The 12,787-nt window shown below is 37.2% G+C and overlaps 1 protein-coding gene across 1 annotated transcript in view; it reads left to right on the top strand.

Annotated features, from left to right (window-relative positions):
* Positions 1-7,584, top strand: part of LOC106880161 (mRNA turnover protein 4 homolog) — a 66,695-nt gene extending 59,111 nt beyond the window's left edge. Inside the window, exons 5-8 of the mRNA XM_014929999.2 lie at positions 1,965-2,116; positions 3,581-3,657; positions 5,004-5,100; positions 7,467-7,584. Coding sequence (XP_014785485.1) covers positions 1,965-2,116; positions 3,581-3,657; positions 5,004-5,100; positions 7,467-7,519 — 379 coding nt within the window. The 3' untranslated portion in view covers positions 7,520-7,584. The remainder of the gene's footprint in view (positions 1-1,964; positions 2,117-3,580; positions 3,658-5,003; positions 5,101-7,466) is intronic.
* The last annotated feature ends 5,203 nt before the right edge of the window (positions 7,585-12,787 follow it).

Below are 12,787 nucleotides of genomic sequence, written 5' to 3'. Positions count from 1 at the left end.
ATTATGAGTGTGGTCTAAATTTACACTTACAATGACTGGATTTGACTAGTAATTTTTGATTTTTCATAAGAAGCAACCTCCAAAAAATGTCAAGAAAATCCATTTTATTTCAAGTTCCTAACCATAACTTTTTTTTTTAACATGGATATATATAGCTAAAATTCTTCTTTAGAGGTCACTATCATCTGTAAATTTAGCAAGTTGACTCTGGTTTTAAGGCTTTGGCAGTTTTAGAGCCTCTTATATAATTAATAATCATTACTTAGTATGATAATATTTGGAGTTGGTTTACAAGATTTTTGTTTATCATTTTTGACAGTCAGTTGGTTTCCAGTATCTTGGGAATGTGATATAATTGAACATTCATTCAATTGTAGTGTAGCCTTAGATGTGGGGGGAAAAATTCCTCTTGAAATAACTTTGTAATCATTAGCAGTTCTAGGTTCAAATCCCACCAAGCTAAACTTTGCCTTTCATCTTTTCAGGATCATTAAAATAAAATACTAGTATCAAAACCCCCACATTTCAAAAATTGCTGGCCTCGTGTCTAAATCAAAACTCATTGTTATTAATAATTTATTTTCTTGTTCGCCATTCTTAGGTTGATTTATGTAAATACCATCTAGTGGTAAGTTTGATTAGTTCAACAGATTAGGATGAGGATGGTTGCATGAAACTTTTAGTTATGGGTTTACAATCATGGTCGCCACAGACCTTCATTATGTGAAAAGCTGGCTGTATATGCTAGTTGATTATGCAGTGTTAATCCTCACAAAAACGGGAGAACAAGTAAGCTGAGAGATTGAGTATTAAGTATACTAGTCAAAACTGTGCAAGAGAAATGATTGCTGATATGGGACATGTGATGTGTATGATCGATTATAAAGCTGGTGAGAAAAATGTTGTAATGGTTAGCTTTCGATGTGCAAGTGGTGAAGTTAAGTCTCAGGATATGACAAAAAAATGTGAGGCAATTGTTGGAGTGACTGCACAGTAGCCAGACCTACTAATCACCCTGAGAAATGGTCTTGAAAAGTTGACGAGTTAAACTCTGTTTCCTTAATGCTGTAAGATAGACATGTTTTGAGTTAGCTCCCTTGGGTGGTTAGGCTAGGTTGTATGATTTCTGTTAAAGCTTGAAGCAAACAGCTACAAATTAAATAGGTTGTTTTCAATGTTTTTCATATTGGAGAAGTTGGTTGATTAACAGTTTACATATTTACTATAAATAAATATTTGAAATATGCTTGGGTTGAGGTTTTTGTAAGTGGAAATCTTCATGATATTGTTTTAGCAATAAGAATAATTTTGACCAGGGTAATTTGCCATGATACCATATCTTAAAGTCAAGCTTACTGCTACTTAAAAAACTAAGTTTTGTGGTTATTATTTTTCTTTCTTTCAATTCTGTGTGTTGTATGGAATGAGGTAGACAAGGACAAGTTTTGCTTCACTTTTAAAATGAGAACAAAGTTTTATAAACTGAGATGGGGTGAAAAGCAGACAAAGGGAGGTTGAGTTTGCTGGCATAGCCTTTTATGTCTTTATCATCGTAAAACTAATTGTGACACATGAAAAATGATACAGCCATTTCACTATACCCTTGCAATAATATTCAGTCTATAACTTTATGATAAATAATATATTATCACAATAGATATTTACTACTATGATGATAGGGTAATAGATTGGTAGAATCAGTGGAGTATCATGCAAATTGTTTCACCGTATTTAGTTTTGTATTTCTTTCTTTTATGAGTTTGGATCCCTCTGAGTCTAACTGCTTTTCATTTGTTGAAGGTTGAGAAAATGAGTGCCAATCAAGTATGGCTATTCACTCCTCAGAATTTGTGGTTTTGTTCCTATGAACGAAAAAGAAAACAGTGTTATTGATGTTGTTACAGTTTCGGGTTTGATTCCTTCTTGTATGTATAACATTTGTCTGTCATTTCTTTATTTTGTAGATACTTTAATGAATTTTATGCTCCTGATTTTGCTCGATCTGGAAACATTGCCACACAAGATGTTGACATAGATGCAGGGCCTTTGACAAATTTTTCTCATTCCATGGAACCACAGTTGAGACAACTTGGACTTCCGACTAGTCTTAATAGAGGTTAGTTTTTCTATATTAATTCCATTTCATTTCAGTTTATCACCTTTTCATATTTAACTAGGATTGTTTACTGATGATCTACTGTGAAGTTGTTGAGGTATCTTAACACTTTCGTGTTTAAGCTGGTCAGATCTTGCCTCTCAAACATACCCTACAATGTCATTCTGAAAATAAACAATCACACCATTGAAATCTCCAAGCTACAAAATAGTGCATGATTAATTCTAAACAATATGAGTAAAAAAGCATGACATTTGACAGGGACATCTGAATGCTAAAGGGTTAATCTTCTTGGGTGGGAAGTTTGCTTTGATTTTGAAAATCTGTCACCACTATTGTATTGCAAGATAATGTTTGTTTTGTGAAAGACTAATGATAGTAAAAATTGTGAGGTGCTAATTGTTTGCATGGTTTATATGAGAAATAATTTTCTTTGGTTAAAATCAATTCCGTTACAAACTTTGTGATGGCACTCTGTCGGTTACGACGACGAGGGTTCCAGTTGATCCGATCAACAGAACAGCCTGCTCATGAAATTAACGTGCAAGTGGCTGAGCACTCCACAGACACGTGTACCCTTAATGTAGTTCTCGGGGAAGATACAGCGTGACACAGAGTGTGACAAAGCTGGCCCCTTTTGAAATACAGGTCCAACAGAAACAGGAAGATAGAGTGAGAGAAAGTTGTGGTGAAAGAGTACAGCAGGGATCGCCACCACCCCCTCCCGGAGCCTCGTGGAGCTTTAGGTGTTTTCGCTCAATAAACACTCACAACGCCCGGTCTGGGTATCGAGACCGCGATCCTACGACCGCAAGTCCGCTGCCCTAACCACTGGGCCATTGCGTCTCCACTCAAACTTTGTGTAAACAGTAATTATATCATAGTATCATCATCATCATTGTTTAATGTCCACTTTCCTTGCTTGCATGAGTTGGATGATTTGACATGGATCTGACCAGCTGGGAGCTGTCCAGACTCCTGTTGTGGCATGGTTTCTAAGTGTGCCTGATGCTTTTGACATGCCACTGGTACAGGTACTTTTGCACAGCACCAGTATTTTTATTAATTTGGCCAGGTGCAAGCATATTTCTGAAAATAATATATTGCCTTTATGGTGTAATATTCAACTGTTTACCTATTGAAATCTCTAATTTCATAATTAGAAATGGGTTTGCACAATTTAGTGGTTTGGGGTAGGTTGATATCAAGAGTTAAATTATGAGTTCATTCTTTTCTATATTCTGTGTTCAAATCTTGCCACAGTTAGTAAAATAGGTAGCAGGTATGTACAAGAATTAATTCAGTCAACTCCACTGTTATGATTTAGTAGACTGTTTGACAGTATTTTGCTATAAAGAAAGTACTGCACTTTGTATAATTGACTGTTCCCTCCCTCCTGGGAAATTCATAGCTTTATGTCACTACAAGGAATCAACATTTAAAAAATTTTTTTCTTTCTTGTAGGTGTTATTACCTTGACTAAAGATTATCAAGTCTGTAAACAAGGAGAGAAATTATCTCCAGAACAAAGCAGAATCTTGGTAAGTAACTAGCCTTGTAGCCTTTTTGAATTTTTAACTGCCTATACTATTACTATCCTGTTTTTTAAGTTAGTTGGGGAAGAGGCATGTAGGATTCTACAGTAGTGAGACTGCTATAGTTGATGCTTGTCCTGAATTTCTGCCAGGTACTAGGGGGCATCATGGATATTACTTCATGTTGATAAGTTGTGTGAAAATGGTAGCGAATAAGCTTTGTGGGTGGGTTTGTTGGATATAAACTGAAAGAAGCCCATCATGTATAATATAAACGTTTGTAAGTATTGACTATTGAAAGAATTGTCCCTTGTGTCCAATTAATTTTGTCAATTTCCAAGTATATTAAAAAAATATATCACTTTTTTTTATGTGATTATTCTTTGAGTTTGTCACATTTATAACAGTGGCTGGAGATCAAAATTGATAATTGTTTTGTTGTTTATACTTTCTTGAATGTAAACAATTTTTGTTTACATTTTCATAATTGTTACCTCGGAGTGGTTGGCGTTAGGAAGTGCATCCAGCTGTAGAAACTGCCAAATCAGATTGGAGCCTGGTGTAGCCATCTGGTTCGCCAGTCCTCAATCAAATCGTCCAACCCATGCTAGCATGGAAAGCGGACGTTAAATGATGATGATGTTATTATCTGGAACCACAGAATTGTTAAAGAATAAGACCATATGCTTTGCAGTATTTCTTCTGACTCTACATTCTGAGTACAATTTCCACTGAAACCAACTTTACCTTTTGTCCGTTTAGGGCCAGTAAAATACTGAACCAGTCAAGTACTAAGCTTGGTTCAAATGACTACCATCCACCTAGAATGTAGCCTTGTGCAAACGTTATTCTTTTAATTTTCCTAGCACATAGTTTAGTGGTTTGTGTGTTAGGCTCAGGATTGTCAGATTGTGGTTTCAATTCCTAAACCAGGTGACGTGTTGTTTTTTTAGCTTCAATTCACATTACTCCAGTCTGCTCAGCTCGCAGACTAGTGTCCCATCCAGGTAGGGAATATATACACCTTAGAAGCCAGAAAACTGGCCTTATGAGTCTATATGACTCGGGAAGGAGCTTTCCTTCTATTATGGTAACAAGCTAGTAGAGTCATTGGCATGTCAAGCAAAATGTTTAATGGTATTTTGTCCATCTTTATATTCTAAGTTCAAATTCTGCCAAGATCCACTTGTCACCTTTTCGGAGTGCATCAAATATATACCAGTTAAGCACTGGAGATAATGTAATCAACCTGTCCCCGTCCCATGAACTTGTTGATCATGTGCCAAAATTTGAAACCAATATTCCTCCTTGTTTTTCAACATCATGACCCTAACATTTTTCCCCTCTCACAGAAATTATTTGGTAATATGATGGCTGAATTCCGAATCACAATGGAAGGAATGTGGTCAAATGATGGTTCCTGGGAAGTTTTTACCACGACCAAGTCTTGTAAGCATTCTTGCACCTTTTTAATATTTTTTTTATTACTCTACTATAGATGTGGAATTAAAGTTTTGTGTGAGATCGTTGCCAGTGCCACTGGACTGGCTCCTATGCAGGACACGAAACTTGGCTTGTGAAGACCTGTTGGGACAAGCAAAAGCGAAATCGTGATGGCACCTGTGCCCAGCGTCGCCTTCTTGGCACTTGTGCTGGTGGCACATGTAAAGACATTCGAGCGAGATCGTGCCAGTGCTGCTGGACTGGCTCCTGTGCAGGTGGTACGTAAAATACACCATTTTGAGCGTGGCCGTTGCCAGTACCACCTGACTGGCCTTCGTGCCGGTGGCACGTAAAAGCACCCACTACACTCTGCTGAGTGGTTGTCGTTAGGAAGGGCATCCAGCTGTAGAAACTCTGCCAAATCAGATTGGAGCCTGGTGTAGCCATCTGGTTCACCAGTCCTCAGTCAAATCGTCCAACCCATGCTAGCATGGTAGGCAGACGTTAATCGATGATGATAATGATTATTAGTTTCTCTGTATTCTATTACAGCCGTTGTTCATGAGTTTGGATAGGTTTGTCTACTATAAAGGGAAGCAGAGCCTAACATTTTGAGACTAACCTTTTGTTACCAAGACTATATAAGGACAATGGGGAGGGGCCAGTTGTAAACATATGAAGTGATTGAAGTGTATTAAAAGGAAAAAAACAACTAAGCCCCATAGTGAAAGCTTAACAGCTTTAAAAATATTTCTTAGACTGCCAACCTGTTCTTCAAACCAACACTGCCACTCTCCTCTACTCAGCTGAACTCATCTTCGCACTTGTTTGTTTCTCTTTATAGGCTTAAATCATTGTTGTCATCATTTAACATCCATTTACCATGCTGGCATATATATATATATATATATAAGAGAGAGAGAGATAGTTTGATAGATATATAAAGACCTAGATAGATAGATAGATATATGGAGACCTAGATAGATAGGTATATAGAGACCTAAATAGATAGATATATAGAGACATAGATAGATAGGTACATAAAGACATAGATAGATAGGTATATAGAGACCTAGATAAGTAGATATATGGATATATATATACACATACACACACACACACGACGGGCTTCTTTCAGTTTCTTATCTATGACCACTTCATACATTTACTCTCCCATCTTGCCCTCATATTGTTCTTGTATATTACAGTGTAACATGATTTTTGTCCTTGGGTAGCAACTGTTATTTCCTATTTACTTATCCTTAGAAACTAAGAAAAATGGCTAATATTTCCTTCAAACTTTGTTTTTGTTACATTTATTCAAATATATAAGAACCCCTCTCAAAACCTGGCTATGAAGCTCTTCCATGGTCGGAGATGCACATATTGTCAGCCACTAAGAGGCATGATCAAGCTACTGACAAGCAAATCTGTGATATTGAGCAGAATATTTGCTACGGTGATATTTCTGCTTGGACAACTCAGCACTGAATCTGTCTGAAATGTAATGGAAAATGAGTCACTTTCTAAACATTGTTGCCCAGGTTAGAAAAGCAAAATTTGGAAGGGGGCAGTAGTCATTTCCTTTGATTTCTAGAGAGAAGCAGAATAGGAAATAACACTGACCAAAGAACAAAGAATATAATGTTGTTACAGTGTTATAAATACCACTTAACTTCTCAGTTGAGGAATTTTTCTCTTGGGTGAAGGGTTAGTCAGCTGCAGAATATCAAATCCCACTTCTCTCTGGGTATATTAACGTATCAATTTGCCCAAACTCATAAACTTCAGTGTAATATTTTTGCAGATGCAGGCTGCAACGTATCCCACGATCATTTGATTACCAGACCTAAAAAGTTTATACATGGATCAATTTATTCAGCTAAGCGTTCCAGTATGGCCACAGACTATGACTGAAACAAGTTAATATCAAATATTGATTGCAGTTATTGATTAAGAAGAGTTTTGCTATGTGGGTTATTCAAAACATTTGACACCACGCAGTGTTGCAGATTGGTCATGCTATGCTTACTTAAGCAACACATTGTACACCTTGCCATGGTTTACCACAAGGTGTACAGTGTCTTTTTTAAATTTTATTTTTTAATGTGTAATGTGGCTTGAAAGAGGTTTTTCTCCTTTCCCTAGCCTGTTGAATGACCATATGAAAGTTCTTGGTATTTGTTGATTTCTGTAGAATAGATAATCTTCCTTACATAACGAGATATCATTACTAATTTATTCTGATAGTATGTTATTCCCTAGTTATTCTAATTTATTTATTCCTGATCTTTTTAATCTTTCTTTAAATAGTTTTCTTTCCCTTCTTTCTCAAGCATACTCATGTTCTAAATCATATTTTATGGTTTCAGTGAACCAAACTGCTGATCCACAGAAAGATGAAGAGGAAATTGAGGACTCTTAGCACAAGCAATATTTTTCTGTAATGACTATAGTATTGTGTAAATAAAATTTATACTTAAATGATAATGTGTTTGTGTGTGTGTGTTTTTTTTTCTCCCCCAAAACAAATTTTGGGTTGACTTTGCAGTTATTTTTATTATAAATTCCCTGAATTCAATCTATGTAAGATTGAAACATTTTTTCTTTCTCTGTTTGAGTATTCAAAAACATTTTTTTTTTTAATCCTTGCTATGGGTAGAGAATGGGGTTTAATCGATTGCATCAAACCCTAGTGCACAGTTAGTGCTTATTTTATTGACTCCCGCATAAGATGTGTGTGTGTCCCCACCATTGCTTGACAACTGATGTTGGTGTATTTACATCCCCTGTAACTTAGTGGTTCAGCAAAAGAGATCGATAAAATAAATATGTGGATTCTTCCTTCTTTTCACTCATTGGTCTTGAAGATGTGCTTTGTCATAAATGGGCAAGTGTCTTCTACTATAGCCTTGGGTCAACCAAACCCTTGTGGATAGGCGCAGGCATGTCTATATGGTAAGTAGCTTGCTTACCAACCACATAGTTCCGGGTTCAATCCTACTGCATGGCACCTTGGGCAAGGGTTTTCTACTATAGCCTCAGGCCAACCAAAGCCTTGCGAGTGGATTTGGTAAACGGAAACTGAAAGAAGCCTGTCATGTATGTTTGTGAGTCTGTGTTTGTAACCCCCTCCCCCTGCGCCATTGCTTGGCAACTAATGCTGGTGTGTTTACATCCCTGTAACCTAGCAGTTTGGCAAAAGAGACTGATAGAATAAGTACTAGGCTTACGAAGAATAAGTCCTGGGGTTGATTTGTTCGACTAAAGGCAGTGCTCCAGCATGGCCGCAATTAAATGACTGAAACAAGTAAAAGAATAAAAGAGAAAGTCAAACATGGCTGATACTGACCTGTGAGAATTGGTAAACTTACACTTCTGTTACTGCATTTCCATTGAAATACTCTTCTTTTGTTTCAGTTAATTTTGAAGACTAATAAAGACTTCTTCATTATTAAGCTGGTGTTTGGAACATAAATTAGCTTGGAATTTTGATGGAAGTTTCTTATTTTGGGTCACTTTAACCCTTTAATATTCAGTTATTCTGTTGAATGTAATGATTATTTATTCATGTTTTGAATTTTAATCATGCATTATCTTGTAGCTTCAAGATTTTAATTATGTGATTATTTATTTTTAGAATGACATTGTAGGGTAGGTGTGAGAGGTTGGATCTGGACAGTTTGAATGCTAAAGTGTTCAAACAGAAATTTCTATCAAGGGTGGTCTCAGGCAGATTAGTATAACACATCTTAAAACATTCACCTGGACATTGTGTCTTTAGCACAGTTCATTGTTTGGAGAATTTCGGTCACATTTTCGCATTCAAGTTGGACATTGGCTCCATCAGCATTATCAGTCTGGAAAAGCATGCAGTCGTCATAAATGCTGCTTCCCTTAAATAATTTATCTAAAATTAACAATACATATGCTGAAGTTTTTTTCAATACCTTTATCTAATATTAGAGATCTTTCTATATTAAATGAGAAGATTTAAAATATTGATCAACACCTTTCTTTCATTGGGTCTTCTCCATCTGGTGATATTCAATAATTCTAAAAGAAAATATTTAGACCAAACCAATGTGAGCTTTTCATTAATCTTTCATTCGCTCAAGAAAAGCTTCTGGGCCTGTGATTTGAGTTGAAAAGAATTTAATAATCCAGAATAAATAGTATAATTAACTGAATGCTATGACCGAAGAGGGAAACCCACAAGAAATTTGAAAGGAAGAAAAGCAGTAAAAGATTAAGATATGACTTGTCCTTATCCTTGTGATGGATATTTTTCTATTTGTGAAATTTCCATCTGTCATGATATCTAAATCAATTGTCACCTCAGGATTAACTCTGTCTGCCAGTTTCTGAGGTTGATAAAATGAGTACTGGGTTAACTGTACTAAATAGACTTGCTAATGTTGAAAATCATTATGCAGGGCAGTTGATTGGTAGAGTCATTTGGATGTTGGACAAAATACCTTGTAGTAGACATGGCTGTGTAGTTTAGATTCATAAGAAGCAAGCTTCTTAACCATGTGGTTTCAGGTCCAGTCTTGAAATCTCTTGGTTTCAGTTGGCAAGCACAGCACTTTAGACAAGTGTCTTATATTACAGCCCCTGCTTTGGTAGATGGAAACTGAAAGAAGCCCATCATTTATACATGTCTGTGTGTGTGCAATTTTGTCTATCCTATCACCACTTGACAACCCAGTGTTGGTTTGTTTACATCCCTGTAACTTAGCAGTTCATCAAAAGATGCCGATAGAATAAGTACCAGACTTCTAAAAATAGTACTGGGATCACTTTGATTCAAACCCTTCAAGGCAGTGCCCCTGTATGGTTGCAGTCCAATGACTGAAACAAGAAATAAGATGTATGTGTGTGTGCATGTATACAGGGTGCGTAAGATATTTGAGGATAGATTTAGGTTTATAAAAAAAACAATAACAGATAACTTTATCAAAAAATGCTATGAGGATAAAAATAAACCTTCTTTTCTATAATGTTATTCAATAAAACCACCTTCAACAACTGCTTCTATATGAGATCTAAATCATCTTCATGCTCAAACCAAGTGGTCCTGGTTCATTTTGGACATTACTCTGATTATGGCAGCTTTCAAAGAATCTTTGGTGTTATGGGCATGTTCATTGACCTCTCTCCCAACAATGCTCCACATGTAATAGTCCAAGGGATTGAGATCTGGGGAATTAGGAGGCCAAATGTTAGGGGTTATGTGATCTTGAAAATTTTCAGCTATCCATTCTTATATTACTAGAGCCATGTGTGATAGTGCAGAGTCTTACTGAAACACATTTGGCCTTCCATTTCATACACTGTCTATGCAGGGATTAACAATTGTTTCTAGGACCTCAATGTAGGAGGCATCACATGTCCTTCATTGCTGACAACCCCTAAAACCATGACAGTTGCAGGAAGATCTGATGTAGTGATTATCTTTTGCTTTTTCTGACAAATTTACCCTTCCTCATATGTGATTTATATCTGATGTCTTTGTGGACAACATTTTTGACTGTTCCTTCTGACACATGGAGATACATGAGCAGGTATTGCAGGTATCGACATGTCCTGGTCAATGCGACGATCACACACTACATGCCTTCATTCCAAGCACTACTGTGAGCAGCAGAAGTGAGCTAGAATGTTAGAACTTAGTGCACATGCACAGCAGAGTTCAAGGTCAATCTGTGCCAAGAAGCTTCACTCTGCGTACTTTAGCTTTATTACTATGGCAACAGTCCGGATACTTATTGATCAGAATTTGTGTGTGTGTGTGTACAAGCAGTGTCATTCATTTCCAGTGTTCCATGGAAAACATGTCTAGCTATGGGAAAATATTACCTTGCTTGGAACCGAGGTGTGAGCTGGCAACAGATAGAGCACGTAGCTGTAGGAAATCTACTTTGGTGAAACCCATCTGACCCAAGCAAGCATAAAAAAGTAGACGTTAAAAGACTGTGATGATGACTCTACATTCTGAATGAGATCAAATCCTACCAGACTCAGTTCTGCCTTTCATCCCTATGAGATCAATACATTTAGCTATCTGCTGATCATGAGTATCAATATAACCCTCTAGGATTCACATTGTTTTGAATGAAACATGCATCACTTTGTAGCTTTGATATTTTGATGAGGTAAATGTTAATTTTTAGAATGATATTGTAGGGTTGGTGTGAGGGGCCAGTTTGAAAATAGAAGAGGTAGAATATTTTAGCTGGAGTGTTATTTGATTAACCCCTTGTGTCTATCTATATCTTATACTTGTTTCAGTTATTGGACAGCGACCATGCTGTGGCACTGCATTGAAGCAGTTACTTTCGAAAGCCTGGTACTTATTCCATCAGTTCTCTTGCCAAACCACTTACTTACAAGGATGTAAACAAACTAACACTGGTTGTCAAATGGTAGTGGGAGGAGATAGACGTATACACACACACACACACATGTATTTATATATACATATTTGTATGTGTGTATATATATGTATATATAGGCGCAGGAATGGTTGTGTGGTAAGTAGCTTGCTTACCAACCACATGGTTTGGGTTCAGTCCCACTACGTGGCATCTTGGGCAAGTGTCTTCTACTATAGCCTCAGTGAGTGGATTTCGTAGATGGAAGCTGAAAGAAGCCCATCGTATATATATATATATATATATATATATGTGTGTGTGTATGTTTGTGTGTCTGTGTTTGTCCCCACTAGCATTGCTTGACAACTGATGCTGGTGTGTTTATGTCCCTGTCACTTAGTGGTTCGGCAGCAGAGACCGATGGAATAAGTACTAGGCTTATAAAGAACAGGTGCAGGGGTCGATTTGCTTGACTAAAGATGGTGCTCCAGCATGGCCGCAATCAAATGACTGTAACAAGTAAAAGAGTATATACATATACACGACAGGCTTCTACACATTTTCTGTCTACCAAATCCACACTTACAAGGATTTGGTTGGCCTAGGTAAGTTGTAGAAGGCATTTGCCCAAGTTGCCATGCAGTGGGACTGAAATTGAAATCACGTGGTTGCAAAATGGGCTTCTTAACCACATGGCTCATGCGTATGTCTATGTCAGAAACATTATTATAAATAAGCAGGGGAAGGCAAAGTTGGCCGACTTCTTTTTTGATTGAATGATGGATGAAACTGAGTGTATCCTTTTCCTCAAGATTTTCACACTGTTCTGAAAACTGAGACATCAGTGTTGCCCATATACAACAGACACTAGTTGTGATATTTGAAAGACACTGCAGTCTTGATGACTAACGAAAGATATCTCTGAAAAATACAGCTGTTGCAGAAATATGATGGATTATCCCTCTGGTCCTAAAAGAGAAACCTTTGGCGCTAATGGGTTAATGTGCCCATATACAACTGATGAACTGGCTTTCATACACTCCTCTCCTCAATAATGTACTTAGCAGTGAATTCAAGTACATTATTCATCATCATCATCATCATCATCATCATCATCATCATCGTCGTTTAACGTCCGCTTTCCATGCTAGCATGGGTTGGACGATTTGACTGAGGACTGGTGAAACCGGATGGCAACACCAGGCTCCAATCTAATTTGGCAGAGTTTCTACAGCTGGATGCCCTTCCTAACGCCAACCACTCAGAGAGTGTAGTGGGTGCTTTTACGTGTCACCCGCACGAAAACGGCCACGCTC

This window comes from Octopus bimaculoides, chromosome 4 (assembly GCF_001194135.2).
Source record: "Octopus bimaculoides isolate UCB-OBI-ISO-001 chromosome 4, ASM119413v2, whole genome shotgun sequence".
Taxonomy (NCBI): domain Eukaryota; kingdom Metazoa; phylum Mollusca; class Cephalopoda; order Octopoda; family Octopodidae; genus Octopus; species Octopus bimaculoides.
This window is presented reverse-complemented; position numbering and strand designations above follow the sequence as displayed.